Below are 16,927 nucleotides of genomic sequence, written 5' to 3'. Positions count from 1 at the left end.
TCTGCTCAGCATCACTTTTAAAGCCCTTAATGGTGTACTGTCTCTTTACATTTGACCTACCTAGGTACACCACTTCACATTTATTTGTCTGGGTTAAACTCCATCTGGCATTTCTCCACCTTTATCTGCAACTGATATCTTTTCTCATGGCTCTGTCTTTCTAAGTAGACAATGGATGCGCCCATCCGGGGCGCAGACCTGGGCGAAGAATGTGGAGATCCTGGGCTGCCCAGACATCAAGATCTCCCTCTCGGCCTCGTGGACGTGGTCCAAAGGAATGTGAAGCAGTACATTTGGCATCAGCTTGACTGCAGGAGCTGCCGGGAGGTGACGTGATACATCATCTAACCACCTTAGGGGCTCCACTCCGGATTTGTGTAGGGTTTACTCCTTAGCCTTCTCTTCTCTCAAAGATATCCACAAGGCAGTGGGATCCGTAACCCTGGATGGGGGCCCATACCGGGTACAGTCAGCCGGAGCCAGCTGAGCCTGGGACTTGTGTAAGGAAGGGTCGTCATGTCCTGTAGTAGTGACATATGGAGTAACTACCCACTACTTGATACATATCCCATTGTATTCTTTGCCAGTCTTCTGCACTACCCACAATACCACCAATCTCTGGCAACACACACAAAATGCTGGAGGAACTCAGCAGGTCAGGCAACATCCACGGAAATGAACAAGCAGTTGGCGTTTTGAGCTGAGACCCTTCTGTATCATCTGCAAAGTTACTAACCCATACATCTACATTTTCATCCAGATCATTTGTATGCATCTTGAACAGCAGAGGTCCCAGTTACAGATCCCTGTGGAACACCACTCATCACAGACCTTCAGCTACTGGCCCCTTCAATCACCACCCTGTGTCTACTAAACAGTGCCCATAAAATGTATTCAACCCCCTCCCCCCCGAAAGTTTTCCTGTTCTATTGTTTTACAACATTGAATCACAGTGGATTTAATTTGGCTTTTTTTTTACACTGATCAGCAGAAAAAGACTCTCTTGTGTCAAAGTGAAAACAGATCTCTACAAAGTGATCTAAATTAATTATAAATATAAAACACAAATAATTATGATAATTCGGAGCTGCTTTGCTCACTGTGGTTTCAAGCATTCAGGCTTGGTGATGTCAGAAATGGTCAGGTGTGAAAATGAAACAATTTCACTATTTCAGCAAGTTAGGAACTATGAAGGATTTGAAGATATTGATAATCATCTTGAATGTTGCAATGAAAATGAGTATTTGGAGGATGCAATCATTGAGAGCATTCTGTAAAGGCAGTCCATTATCTGCCCCAGGTGTCTGCGCTGATTTTGTTGATTTACATTTAATCAAAAGAAAGTGACAACATACCGGTATGCCAAATGAATTACTCCATCAATAACAATTCGGAACTAGTACTGTACTAGTATTGATTGTTTCAAAATTGTTCTGTATTTCATTTAGATACACAATTTGTTACTCAATTAAATGGTAGTTTATCTTCTTTATACTTTTTTTTAACTATTTCCATGAAACATGGGCTAAATGGGGCAGCAGCATTAACTGGTCTGGATGTGTCCCAGTTAATCGGAATCCACCGTATTTGGAAAGCACATGATGCAGTTCGTTGTGATAGATAGATATTTAGTAGGCTCACTTGCACTGAGCTTGTGAAGCAAGCACATAAGGTCGATGTACCAGAAGAGATTTTTTAAAACGTTTATTGCCACTGAGTGGCTTCTTCCAAAACAACATCAAATCTGCTGTGGGGAAGCTTCTCTTATTCACACGTGTTAACAATGTTATAGAGTGATACAGCACAGAAACCAACCCTTTTTTTTACAACCAATTCATACTAACCAAGATGCTGAATATAAATGCAAGAGATTCTGCAGATGCTAGAAATCCATAATCACACGCTCAAAATGCTGGAGGAACTCAGCAGGTCAGTCAGTATCTATGGAAAGGAATAAACTGTCAAGATTACAGGTCAAGACTCTTCATCAGATGCCTATCTAAGCTGGTCCCATTTTCCGGTCTGGCCCATAAGCTAGACATTTCCTGTTCATGCACAGTTCCAACTAACTTTTAAAAGTTGCTAATGTACCTCTCTTAACCGCTTCCTTTACCAGCTCATTCCATGTACATACCACACCTTGTGTAAAAATGTTGCCCCTCAAGTTCCTATTCCTATTACTTGGGATGATATGGTACTCTAGGGGTTAGCACAACATTATTACAGCTTGGGGAATTCTGGACTTCAAAGTTCAATTCTGCACCATCTGTAGGGAGTTTGTATGTTCTCCTGTGACCGTGTGCTCCGGTTTCCTCCTAAAGTCCAAAGACATACTGCTTAGAAGGCTAATTGGTCATTGTAAATTGTCCTGTAATTGGGCGGGTGTTAAATAGGTGTGTTGCTGGGTGGTGCGGCTCAGTGGGCTGGAAGGGCCTGTACTACGCTGTTTATAAATAAAATAAAATAAAAATAAACCTCTTCTCTCTCATCTTAAACTTATGTCCTCTAGATTCCCTAATGCTTGGGAAAAAGACTACGTGTGTTCACTCTATCTATGCCCCAAACCTTTGAACTGGTTCTACTTAGTGCATGAATTGTCCACAAAAGTGAAGAGCATGCAGACAAAAGCTTTCCACTGTATTTCAGAATGTGTGACAATAACAACCCAACACCAATACCAGTGAAGATTTTTTGAGATAGATACACAAGAGACTGCAGGTGCTGGAATCTCGAGCTATGCATAAAACATTGGAGGAACTCAGTGGGTCAGGCGGCGTCTGTGGAGGGAAATAGAGAGATTGTAAATTGTGCCCATTGTGTGGGTGAGAGGTTGAGAGCATAGGAGCAGAATTAGGCCATTCGGCCCCTTGAGTCTGCTCCACATTTAATCAATATCCCTCTCAAAACCATTCTCCTGCCTTTTCACTATAACCTTTGACACCCTTACTAATCATGAACCTATCAACCTGCACCTTAAATATACCCAGTGACTTGGCCTGTGGCAATGAATTCTGCAGATTCACCACTGAAGAAACAACTGAAATACAACATTATTTTTATCAGCATAGACTTTCATGTTCACTGGCTGTTTTGAGTGTTATTGATGAAGATGTTACTTTTCCTTTCAATACTGGAACTCACTGGGAGTGCTTTATGGTATCATCAGACCTCTACAAAACAAGAATCTAGGCAATCTCTTCATAATCATAGGAAACTTCAATCATGTTATTTATTAATTATTATTATATGTATTATAACATAATTATTATTATGTTATTTATTAATTATTATTATTGTGTTAATTATGCTTATTGCATTTTTTATGCTCCATCGGATCTGGAGTAGCAATCATTTTGTTCTCCTTTATACTGAAGAATAACAATCATGAATCTTTATAGGCCATCGACGAAGCAGTCAGTGACTTGGGAGAAACTACAACACAAAGCACATCAAAGGAAATACATTCACAGGTATGATTTATGGACTGTTAATCAACAGTACTTGCTTTATCTTTAATGCTTTTATGGTCACTGTGTCTAACATTGATTATCCTTGCACAGTTCCTTTATGAGCCTGGAAGTCTCAGGCAGCAGTCCGAGGAACTGTATGCCACTATTGAGCAAGTACTGGAGGATCCATTGCCATCAGTAAGATAACGAATTGATCAAACATCTATTTTGTTTTCTCATGTCCTCTCCTCATCAAATGTGCATGATTGTTTAACTGTATCCTTCCATTTCACTCCATTCCAGCGCTGCACAAGTTCCAGTCTCAGATCCCCGGCGAAACTGCTGGATTCTGAAGCCCACAAAGTACGTGAGTGATATTGCATGATATACAGAACTTAGGAAAAACTGCTGACCTGTCGCTTTGTACTGAAACATTATTTACAGAAAATTACAATCAGAATCAGAACTATGTTTAATATCACTGGCATACGTATATCATAAGATTTGTTGTTTAGCAGAGGCAGTGCAGTATAATCATAAAATCACTTATTTGCACTTAATAAAATCACACTTAAGATGGAGAAGGAGAAGTTGGCAGCACGACGCAGCGCGCAGCGGCCACTCCGGTGAATATCTGTTATCTGTCAAGTAGGGGACCGTGCACAATTCTGATTTGATGGAGACAGACGTGAGAGCACGGAGGAACATCTGGAGAAACTTCTGAAATGCCTGCTTCGCTGCCGCTGCTACTGTGTGATCCAGAATTTCCAGAGGAGAAGGCCCCAAGTTCTCGGCTTTGCTTGTTGCTCGGCGGCTGGGATGGGGTCGAAGCGCTCAGCAGAGGATGGTGCTCAGAGAGGCTGTATCGGAGGGGCTGGTCAGAGGCTTAGAGTTTTCGGACGGACTCAGAGTCGGCTATGGTCGGGTGCTTCTAATGCATCGGCAGTTGTCGACGCCTGGAGGTTTATGACAGGGAGAGTTTCTCCCTTTTGCCGCCTGCTATCAGGACTACCGGGAGTCGACTGGACTTTGAGAATTTTTTTACCATGCCCATGGTCTGCTCTTTATCAAATTATGGTATTGCTTTGCACTGCTGTAACTATATGTTATAATTATGTGGTTTTGTCAGTGTTAATCTTTGGTTTGTCCTGTTTTTTTTTGTGATATCACTCTGGAAGAACAGTGTATCACTTTTTTAATGCATGCATTTCTAAATGACAACAAATGAGGACTGAGTGTCCTCATAATCTAATCTATTAGTAAATTCAGAAAGAGAGCAAAAAATAGTGAGATAGTGTTCGTGGGTTGGTTCATTGTTCATTCAGAAATCTGATGGTTGGGGGGAAGAAGCTGTTCCTAACATGTTGAGTTTTCAGCCAACAAATCAGGCTCCTGGACTGTTTTCACTCATTAAACTGGCTCTGTGGCTGCAGATTTACTTTTGTGAACTCTGCAGTTCATGTTCTGTGTGTTATTTATTTACTTTTTATAATTGTTTGCACCATTTGTTTTTGATTCGCACATTGGGTGCTTAACAGACATTGTTGCATGGGTTATTTTCTATGAGCTCTATTGTGTTTCTTCATTTTGTGGCTTCCTGCAAGAAGACTAACCTCAAGGTTCTATACAGTATAGATATTTTGATAGTAGATCTACTTTGAACTTCAACTTTGAATTTTTCGCATGTGTCCTCAGAGTCCTGTATCTCCTCCCCGATTGTAGCAATGAGAAGAGGGTTTTGTCTCGTTACATCTTCGGACCCAAGTGCAGGATCTCACAGAGACTCAGAAGGGTAAAACAAAACTAGGAGCTTTATTCACAAAAGAGTCAAGACAAAACTGTAGAACTTACAAGGTCTGAGATAACTCAGAACAACTCGGCTAGAACTTCACGAAGCATGGATCAGGACAATCGAGTCTCTGAGGGACAAACCAGGATAGAACATACAGGGTAAATGGTAAGGCACTGAGGAGTGCAGTAGAACAGAGGGATCTGGGAATACAGATACAAAATTCCCTAAAAGTGGTGTCACAGGTAGATAGGGTCGTAAAGAGAGCTTTTGGTACATTGGCCTTTATCAATCAAAGTATTGAGTATAAGAGGTGGAATGTTATGATGAGGTTGTATAAGGCATTGGTGAGGCCGAATCTGGAGTATTGTGTTCAGTTTTTGTCACCAAATTACAGGAAGGATATTAATAAGGTTGAAAGAGTGCAGAGAAGGTTTACAAGGATGTTGCCGGGACTTGAGAAACTCAGGTACAGAGGAAGGTTGAATAGGTTAGAACTTTATTCCCTGGAGTGTAGAAGAATGAGGGGAGATTTGATAGAGGTATATAAAATTATGATGGGTATAGATAGAGTGAATGCAAGCAGGCTTTTTCCACTGAGGCTGGGGGAGAAAAAAAAACAGAGGACATGGGTTAAGGGTGGGGGGGGAAAAGTTTAAAGGGAATATTGTTGGGGGGGGGCTTCTTCACACAGAGAGTGGTGGGAGTTTGGAATGAGCTGCCAGACGAGGAGGTAAATGCGGGTTCTTTTTTAACACTTAAGAATAAATTGGACAGATACTTGGATGGGAGGTGTATGGAGGGATATGGTCCGTGTGCAGGTCAGTAGGACTAGGCAGAAAATGGTTCGGCACAGCCAAGAAGGGCCAAAAGGCCTGTTTCTGTGCTGTAGTTTTTCTATGGTTTCTATGGATGAGCACTGCCCCTTTAAATACTCTCCAAGGTATAATGTATGGATCTGTTTCTTTTAGAGCAATGGCTCCCCCATCTCCTTCGCATTATGTATAGATCTGTTGTCTGTGCATGTGCTGTTGTCTATGCATGCACATTATTCTCTCTCTCTCTCTCTCTCTCATTGCACTGTGAATACAGAAGTTAAAGCCATCTCCCACGTGCGTGCTTTTATTTAATTGATATGTAGTTGTTTGCATAGACATAACAAATTGGTGACGAGTACAAACCTGAATATCAGAAAATATCACCAACTACACTGACAGTTATGGGACAAGACAGTGAGAGTTAAACAGCATAAAAAAGCTGTCACAGACACTAACAAAGGAACGCGTGAGTAATAATGAAAGACACGCTGAATTTAAAATGAAAATAACGTGCCGATGGCTTCACTTGGGAAAGTTGATAAATTTGATAGTGCTAATAAAGGCTAGGAGTAATATATTGAGAGGGTGGGACTGCATTGTAACGTGAACAACATGGAGGAGCAAAAGAAAGCCCCTACACTTCTTAGCTTAATGGTCCCAAGAATGCACAGTCTCTCGCATAACCTAGCAACCCCTGAAAAGCCAGCAAGCAAGACAAAAGATGAAATTGATACAATTTTACAAAGTCACTTGAGTCCTAAACTGCTGGTAATAGCTGAGAGATTTAGATTTTACAAAAGGAACTAGTCAAAAGATGAAAGCATTTCTGAATACATTGCAAAACTGCACAGACTTTCACGGTACTGTGACTTTCTGATGCATTAAGGGACAGGCTTGTATGTGGCATACATAGTCAAAGCACTCAAAAAAGCTATTATCTGAAAGAGACCTAAACTTAGAATGGGCACTGACCATTGTAATATTATTAGAGACTGCAGCAAAGGATGCAGCTGAACTACTGAAAAGGAGGTTAGAATGTGAAATTCACAAAATGTCCCTGAATGGTGCAAAAAGCCAAAGATGTTATTGACGTGGCAAATCCTCCCATGATGCAAATGACTGTTAGTGCAAAGAAAAAATCACTTGTGTATTGAAAAGTGGAGGGCCAGCACTTTTTGGATGTGAATGGCTGAGAAAAATCCAACTAGCAACACTCACAACACGCTGGAGGAACTCAGCAGGTCAGGCAGCATCAGTGGAAAAGATCGGTCGACATTTCGGGCCGGAACCCTTCGTCAGGACTCCATAACTGACCCCAGCATCTGCAGAGTATTTTGTGTTTAAAAATCCAATTAGACTGGCACCCAGTCAAAGCTCTCAGCATGACATCAACAGGCAGTGGCAGCCCAAATGGTAGCACGCTCATCAGAGCTACTTAATACTACTGGCATAGCTACTTAATACTAATAAGAAGGTGTTTGAGAGGAGGACTGGTAAACTCGAAGGTACGAGGCTAGAATTGAACTGGAAGAAACAGCAAAACCAAGATACCATGAAGTGTGTCCAGTGCCTTATGCACTACATCCTAAAGAGAATGCTAAACTTCAGAGCTTGGAGGCATCTGGAATTCTCTCCAAGGCTGAAGGGAGTGATTGGGCCATGCTACAGTGCTGTATCCATTGAATGCACTGTTACATACAGGAGCAAAGTGGGAATGGTCAGAAAGATGTGGAAAAGCATTCAAGGAAACAAAGAGATATTAATGTCCAATGAACTGCTTACCCATTATAACCCATCCATGCCCATCAGACTGGCGTGCGATGCGTCCCCTTATGGCATTGGAGCCGTTTTGTCACACATTATGAAGGATCGATCTGAATGCCTGATTACATTTGCTTCAAGATCACTGACAAGCATAGAATGCAACAACTCAAAGATCGACTGAGAAGCCCTTAGTCTTCCATGTGGAATAAAGAAGTTCCCCCACTACCTCTACGGACAAAAGTTTACACTAGTGACAGATCACCAGCCCGTTGTGTCCATTTTCAATCCCAGGAAGGGAATTCCGGTGATGACTGCTACCCGGTTACAATGTTGGGCACTATTCCTTGGGGCCCATTCTTATGACATAGAGTTCAAGGGTACCAAACAACACAGCAACACTGATGGATTGTCACATCTTTCACTACTGGCAACTGAAGAAGAAAGTTCTTGGTTCTGTGACCAAAGCGGAGTGTTCCACACTGCATTGGTGGACCAGTTGCTGGTAGCAAGTTCTGAAATACAAAGTGAAACAAGGAATGAACTGACTTTATCAAAAGTCTATGAAATCACCATGCTCATGGTAACCCTATGTTTCCAGAGTTCTCAGTGAGACGAGACCAACTGCCGGTATGTCAAAGAACGCTGATGTGTGAATCTTATGTTGTGATTCCCTCAAAACTGCGCACCAGAGTGTTAGAAAATCGGCATGAAGGACACCTGGGTACAGTCAAGATGAAGAGTCTCGCCTGGAGCTGTGTGTGGTGGCCTGGAATAGAAAAACAGATTGAAAACTTGAACAAAAGCTGTTCCGGATGCCAAAAGGTTCAAAATGCATCCCATGGATACTGATACGCCCGTGGGAGTGGCCATCATCACCATGGCAAAGAGTACACATTGACTTTGTTGGGCCATTCATGGACTCCATGTTTCTGAATGCTGTGGATGCTCATTCAAAGTGGTTGGATGCTATACCAATGAAATCAACCAGCTCAGCAAAGACTGTCTCTGCTCTGAGGTCTATCTTCACCAGAAAAGGTTACCTGAATAAATTGGGAGTGACACAGACCACAATGTACGTCAGAAGAATTCCAACTGTTTATGAAGAAAAATAATATCAGCCATTTCAAGCCAGCTCCTCACCACCCAGCAACAAACGTGTAACCCAGGTTAATTAAACCCAAAGTTGTAATGTTAGAAAGCTCCACCTGCGGAGGGATGAAAATGAGGGTTACCAATTTTATATATAAAAAAAAGAACTTGAGAAAAACGTTATGCGAGGGAGAGGTGTGACTGGACACAGGACAGACAAAGAGAGAAATGCAGCAATGATTAGAAGCTGAAGACATGAACTGTTAAGAGTGGAATTAGTAGTGAGTATCTTTACCCTACTAACTTGAAACCCTCAGGGTCAAACCCCTGGAGGAGAGACAGCAGCGATAAAAGACTTATTGAAGCTACAGCTACAGCATGCAGCAGCTATAATGAGCCAATTTCAGCAGAGACCAGTGTCTAAAATCCCTACCGTGTAGTTTGGAATTAGTTCTGCAAAATCATACCAAGGGATTTGGTCAAGTTTCTGTACAAGTTTGTGAACTGGCTTTCTGTGGTTGATAAACTATTTCATTCCAATGAACCAAGAAACAAGATGGCAAGCCACCCAAGATGAAGAACCAGCGCGGGAATGAAATGTGTAATGGCGCAGAGGATTTTATACAGTTGGATGTGTAAGTTTATTTTCATTAGAAGAATCCAAATTTGATTTTCTGCAAGAACTGATTATTTTTGCGAAGACTTTGATAAGTTACTGAATGAGATTTACTTTGTTTAAGAGTTGAAAGTTTTATCCAAACCTTCAATAAGTCCATTAAAGTGATGGACAAGGAGGGCATTTCTCTACAGCAGAAGGTGGACAACTTCCTTTTTGTGTATCAGAACTCTGTTCCTGCAATGTCAAACCAAACACCTGCAATGCTGTTCATGAGCAGGAATCTGAGATCTCGCATAGACCTCCTGAAACCAGACCTCCGGAGGGAAGTACAGAATAAATAGTTCAGTCATTTGCCAGGTGAAGCAGCAAGGAGATTGGAGATTGGACAGGAAGATTACCGAGAAAACAAGCGGACACCCGGTAGGATAGCTACACTAACTGGCCTGTTGATGGATGTTGGATGTTGGAGATCAGACATGGAGATGTCATGTGGACCAGATACTGGATACTCAACTGAAAGAACACACCTGAATCAATTGCATCCAACAAGATGGACGCATTACAGTCACTGGACTTGCCTCTCGGTGATGATGTCACCGACAGCAACATGGCACTGGAAACTGAAAACATTGTCTTAGACAAGATACCTACCAAACCTGATGCCACTTTACAGGTCCAGAGGCGTGATGAGGATGTTATCATTGACAAGACACTTGCCAAACCTCTTGCCACTCCACAGGCCCAGAGGCGCTATCCCGAAAGAAAAAGAGTGCCACTCAAAAGACTGAACCTTTAGAACTGTGAAGTTAGTTACGGACTGTTATTGTGAAAGCATGTTTATTTGGAATATGGTTTGTGAATGGGAAATTGAATTTTTTGTTACATATGCAGTTTTATGTTGCATTAATCTAAAGGGGCAGGAAGTGTAATGTATGTGTCTATTTCTTTTAGAGTAATGATCCTCTTATTAGCACCAAGTTTTGATCTGTTGTCTATGCATGCATATTGTTCTGTCTCTCTCATTGCAGTGTGAATACCACTGTTAAAACCTTCTCTCGTGCGCGTGCTTTGATTGAATAGATATTTATTTGTGCACCGACAAAACAGAGCATAAAAGAATTCATACTTAGCCGACAAAATCCCAGAATTGTAACAAGTTACAAATAACTTGTACTCGTACATCATGAAGACTCCAGAGAGGCTGGTCCTGGCTCACCTCTGACCTCTGGTCCCCCACAGTTTGCCTACCAGGAGCACATTGGAGTTGATGTTGCTGCCACCTATCTGCTGAACAGAGCCTACTCCCATTTAGATCAGCAGGACAGCACTGTGAGGATCATGTTTTTTGATTTCTCAAGTGCCTTCAATACCATACAGCCCTCATTGCTGGGGGAAAAGCTCCATTCAAAGCAAGTTTGTACTTCCATTGTCTCCTGGATAATGGACTACCTGAGTGACAGACCACAGTTTGTGTGGCTTCAGAGCTGTGTGTCAGACATGGCTATAAGCAGCATTGGGGCCTCACAGGGGACTGTATTGGCTGTCTTCCTGTTTGTCCTGAATACCTCGAACTTTAGATACAACACTGAGTTATGTCATCTGCAAAAATTCTCTGATGACTCAGCAGTAGTTGGGTGTATAAAATGGAGAATGGGAGGGTGAATAGAGGGCTTTGACAAATGGTGCAAACTGAATCATCTGCTGCTCAACATTAGTAAGACAAATGAGATGGTGATGGACTTTAGGAAGACTAAGCCTACACTTCTCCCTGTTACTATTGATGGTGAGGACTTGGATGTGGTAAGGACCTACAAGTACCTGGGGTGCACCTGGATGACAGACTTGAATGGAGCGCCAACACAGAGACTGTGTACAAGAAGGACCAGAGTTGTCTCTACTTCCTGAGGAGACTGAGGTCCTTTGGAGTATGCAGGCCTTTTCTTCACATGTTCTACCAGTCTGTTGTAGCCAGCACAATCTTCTATGCGGTTGTGTGCTGGGGCAATGGCATCAACACAGGTGATGGCAACAGGCTCGATAAACTGATTAGAAAGGAGTCAAACTGGACACACTGGAAGCTGTGGTAGAACAAAGGACCCGATGGAAACACCTGGCAATCCTGGACAATGTTTCTCACAATCTGCATGCCACCTTGCTGAACAGAGAAGCACTTTGTAATAAGAGTAAGACAATTGTGCTGCTCCAAAGAGCGCTATATGAGGTCATTCTGACCCTCGGCTGTTAAACTCTGTAATGAGTCAATCTGTAGCTAGGGAAGTGATAACTGCCCCGCCCCTCCTGTTAGACCGTTAGTGGTAGCTTATTTTTTATTCTTTCTACTTTGTTTCCAAGATTTATATTTGTGCTCTTGTAATGCTACTGTGACACTATGATTTCCTTTGTGATCAATAAAGTATCTACCTATCTATCTACCTCTAACCATTTTAGTAAGAGACATACACCCAAGGATACTTAATTGGACACCTGCAAAGTCTTGGAGAATTATTTGGAAGTATCCAAGGACAATTTCAAGTGTAAATTAGAGAAGACCTAACAGTAACAGATAAAAAACCTGAAGCACAACAATACTGATAACTCAAATAAATAAAATGCAGAGAATACAAAAGAAACATACCAACTAAAAACTCCGAGCCCTCAGAATACTCTACAGATGGGCCAAGGTCATGACAGGGCATGTCCTGGGTGAGGGGGATCCTTAACAATGGATGCTGCCTTTTTGAGGCATCGCCTTTTGAAGATGTCCTCAATGCTGAAGGGGCTGGTACCCATGATGGAGCTGACTGAGCTTGAAGCCCTCTGCAGCTTTTTCCGATCCCGTATAGTGGCCCTTCCATACCAGTCAGTGATGCAACCATTTACAATGCTCTCCACGTTACACCTGTAGAAATCTGAGTCTTTGGTGACATACCAGATCACCTCAGTATAGCCACTGACATGCCTTCTTCATAATTGCACCAATATGTTGGACCCAAGATAGATCTTCAGAGATGCTAGCACCCTGGAACTGCTCATCCTTTCCACTGCTGATTCCCTGATGAGAACTGGTGTATGTTCCCTCGACTTCCCCTTTCTGAAATCCACATTGAGTGCAAGGTTATTGTTGCGATACCACTCAACCAGCTGAACCGTCTCACTCTAGTCCACGTTCTTGTAACCATTGGAGATTCTGCCTATAACAATTGTGTATTTGGCAAACTTATCAATGGTGTTTGAGCTGTGCCTAATCACACTGTCATGGGCGTAGAGAGGAGAAAAGGATTAGTGAAGAAAACTAGTTCTGATTTTGAATAACACACAAAATGCTGAGGGAACTCAACAAGTCAGGCAGCATCTATGGAAATGAATAACCAGTCGATGTTCTGGGCTGAGGCCCTTCATCAGGATGTTGTCTATTTATTCCCCTCCATAGATGCTGCCTGACTTGCTGAGTTCCTCCAGCATTTTGTGTGCGTTGATCAAGATTTTCAGCATCTGTAGAATCTCTTGTGTGTACCTTACTATCCATTTCAGCCGTGAGGTAATTCTTGAATATTTTTTCATTTCCAGTCTATCAGTCCCATACCGAAGTCAGCTGGAAGAGAAACCAAATATGTGAGTTCTTTTTTGTATGGGGTGTACGTTGTGAGCAGACACATTTTGTGACTTGTATGGAGGAAAGGTGAAGGTGCCACGCTTTAAATGGGTCGTGCTTATTTCATTTCAAATGTACTGAACCAACAAAAAAACAACCATGCCAGTGCCTGCGTGGGAAGGTTGTCTTTTTTTTAAATACTTGCATGCAAATGTGTTTGTACAGAAAGTGGTCAACTCAGTGTGATGACCACTAAAGCAAGTCATTCAGGATCTTCATTCTTCCAAGGCACCAATCTCGTTTAATTAATTAATTAATTTGGAGGTACAATGCAGAACAGGCCCTTCCAGCCCAAAGAGTGACACTGCCCAGCAACCCACCTATTTAACCCTAGCCTAAGCACAGGACAATTTACAATGAACAATTAACTACTAATTGGTATATCTTAGGACTGTGAAAGGAAATGGGAGCACCTGCAGGAAGCCTAAGTGCTCATAGGAAGGATGTAAAGCTTATTCTAGAGGATGCTGGAAATGAACTCTGAACTTTGATACCCTGAGCCTAATGCATCTCCAAATACTACTTCTTCTCACATTCTCCTCAAGTACAGTACTCAGTGTTATGCCTTAGTGCACGAAGTATAAGAAATAAGGTGGATGATCTTGTTGCAATATTACAGATTGTCAGGTATGATGTTGTGGCCATCACTGAATCATGTCTGAAGGACGGTTGTAGTTGGGAGCTGAATGTCCAAGGTTACACATTGTATTGGAGGGATAGGAAGGTAGGCAAAGGGGATGACATGACTCTGTTGATAAAGAATGGCATCAAATCAGTAGAAGGATGTGACATAGGATCAGATGTTGAACCCTTGTGGGCTGAGTTAAGAAATGGCAAGGGTAAAAGGACCCTGATGGCAGTTATATACAGGCCCCCCAATAGTAACTGGGATGTAGACCATAGATTACAACAGGAACTAGAAAAGACATGTCAGAAGGGCAATGTTATGATAGTCATAGGAGATTTCAACACGCAGGTTGATTTGGAAAATCAGGATGGTAATGGATCTCAAGAGAGTGAGTTTGATGAATGCCTATGAGATGGCTTTTTAGAGGAGTTTGTTGTTGAGCCTACTAGGGGATTAGCAATCCTGGATTGGGTGTCATATCATGAACCAGAGGTGATGAGGGAGCTTAAGGTAAAAGAACCCCAAGGAGATAGTGATTACGATAAGATTGAGTTCAACATGAAATTTGATAGGGAGAAAGTAAAGTCTAACATAGCAGTAATTCAGTGATGTAAAGCAGGGGTCCCCAACCTCTTTTGCACTGCGGACCGGTTTATTATTGACAATATTCTTGAGAACTGGCTGACTGGGGGCGGGGGGAGGGTTGCCAACGGACAAGAGTAGCAGTCAAATACGTTGTGTTTACCCCAAGAAAGACTACAATGACCATGAAGCCTTGCGTGGGCACCAGTGCGCATGTGTGTACGTGCCAATTTTTTTTCTACAAATCATTTTTGGTGATTCTGTTCGGTGGTGGGGGAGGGGGCGGCTGTTAATCATGACCGGAATATAGGTGATAAGTGGCTAATACACTCAATTTCGTTTCTAAAAGGGATTATCTAACGAATTTAATATTAAACACACAGCGCATATTTTCCTCGCATGAATATAGTGATGTCAATTACTGTATAAGTCACTTATAAGTCAATAGCATCATAACATTTTAAGTAACGTTTGGATATTAAACACACAGCACATATTTTCCCCGTATGAACATATAAAATCATTGCAACAGACCAATATCGCTGAATCAGTGAGAGCCCTGGGCTTGTTTTCCTGCAACAAGACGGTTCTAGCGAGGGGTGATGGGAGACAGCGATACTCGAAGGGGGTTCCTTATGTCCAGTCTATTCCACAATTTAGTTTTTGTTGCATTCATTGCAGAGATATGTTGGAAATGGAAGCAACGTTTTCAGTGCTTTCGTGACTATCTCAGGATATTTAGCCTTGACTTTGATCCTGAATGCCGGCAGAGATGTTATGTCAAACATACTTTTCAGCCCACCGTCATTTGCAAGCTCATGGAGTTGATCTCCTTTCCACGCTGACGTGGATGACGCTCGGGTAATGACCTCGCATGCGTTCAAGCTCAACAGTGGGCGTGACATGGAATGTGGAAAGGTGCAGCTGACTCATATCGCCAAAACATATTGGTTCCTCGCGGCCTGGTAGCACATGCTTTGCAGCCCGGTGGTTGGAGACCGCTGGTGTAATGGAAATTACAGTGGTACGAGAGAGGAGTTGGTCAAAGTAAATTGGAAGGAGATGCTGGCGGCGATGACAGCAAAGCAACAATGCTGTGAGTTTCTGGGAAAAAATGAGGAAGGCAAAATAGTATAACCATGGCTGACAAGGGCAATCTAAGTTAATGTCAAAACAAAAGAGGGCGCATATAATAAAGTAAAAATTAGCGGGAAGGTAGAGGTTTGGGAAGCTTTTAAAAACCTACAGAGAGCAACTGAAAGGATCATTAGAAGAGAAGAGATGAAATATGAAAGCAAGCTAGCAAACAATATCAAAGTAGATAGTAAAAGATTTTTCAAGTATGTAAACAGTAAAAGAGAGATAAGAGTGAATATAGGACTGCTAGAAAATGAGGCTGGAGAAATAGTAATGGGGGACAAGGGGAGAGCAGATGAACTAAATAAGTATTTTGTATCAGTGTTCACTGTGGAAGACACTAGCAGTGTGCCAGAAGTTGAAGTGTATGAGGGAAGAGAAATGAGTGCAGTTACTATTAAAAGGGAGAAGGTGCTCAGAAAGTTTGAGCTTGATAGGTTCTTGACTGGACACGGCATGAAAGGTTACAGGGAGAAGTCCAGGGACTGGGGTTGAGGAGGGTAAAGAAGGAATGGCGGAACAGACTCAATGAACCAAATGGCTCCTCTGTCTTATGGCCTTATAAATATACCTCCCCCCTCTCATGCACACATAGATTCTATCTCTCACTTACATACATGGGGCAATTAACGGCAGCCAATTAATCTGCAAACCCGCACATCTTTGGGATGTGGAGCACCTCAAGGAAACCAACACAGTCACAGGTAGAATGTGTAGTGCCCTTGTATGATAAGATAGACTCTCATTTTACCTTGTTCTACCTGTATGATTTGATATGTTTAAACAGTTTGCAAGACCAAATTTTCATTGTATTTGGTACATGTGACAATAATAAACAAAAACGCCATGGTGGTGGAGCAATTAGTACAACACTGTTATATCTTGGGGCAGTGGAATTTGGAGTTCAATTCCAGCACCATCTGTAAGGAGTTTGCATGATCATTCCCATGCATATGTGGGTTTCCTCCATGTTCTGTCTTTTCTGCCCATAGTTCAAAGGTTCAAAGGTTCATTTATTATCAAGTCTACAACTCTGATATTCTTCTTCTCCTGAAAGCCACAAAACCAAGAATAAAAAGAATGGGAGCGAGATTATCAACCGCCAAATTCCTCCTCCATGCACACAAAAAAAAGGAAAGATTGGGTGGAAAACATAGGATGTAAAAAACTATAAGACTGCAAAAAAGACTGTACTTTCTCTGTAGCTGCTACATTTAGTCTACATTCTGTTATAGTTTTATTTTGTACTACCTCAAGGCACTGAACTGAATTGATCTGTATGAATAATACGCAAGACAAGCTTTTCACTGAATGTTGAGACAGAATCAGAATCAGGTTTATTATCACCGGCATGTGTCGTGAAATTTGTTAGCTTAGCAGTATACGTATATTGAATAGAT

General features: G+C 42.0%; 1 protein-coding gene across 7 annotated transcripts in view; it reads left to right on the top strand.

Annotated features, from left to right (window-relative positions):
* Nucleotides 1-16,927, top strand: part of mlip (muscular LMNA-interacting protein) — a 179,277-nt gene that overhangs the window by 122,759 nt on the left and 39,591 nt on the right. For all 7 annotated transcript variants that reach the window (XM_072251100.1, XM_072251097.1, XM_072251094.1 and 4 more), the window contains 4 exons: nt 3,399-3,470; nt 3,561-3,647; nt 3,753-3,812; nt 13,096-13,140. In XM_072251100.1, the coding sequence (XP_072107201.1) occupies nt 3,399-3,470; nt 3,561-3,647; nt 3,753-3,812; nt 13,096-13,140 (264 nt within the window). The remainder of the gene's footprint in view (nt 1-3,398; nt 3,471-3,560; nt 3,648-3,752; nt 3,813-13,095; nt 13,141-16,927) is intronic.

The sequence above is a fragment of the Mobula birostris genome, chromosome 2, assembly GCF_030028105.1.
Source record: "Mobula birostris isolate sMobBir1 chromosome 2, sMobBir1.hap1, whole genome shotgun sequence".
Taxonomy (NCBI): domain Eukaryota; kingdom Metazoa; phylum Chordata; class Chondrichthyes; order Myliobatiformes; family Myliobatidae; genus Mobula; species Mobula birostris.
The sequence above is the reverse complement of the archived record's forward strand: the minus strand, read 5'-3'. Positions and strand labels throughout refer to the sequence as shown.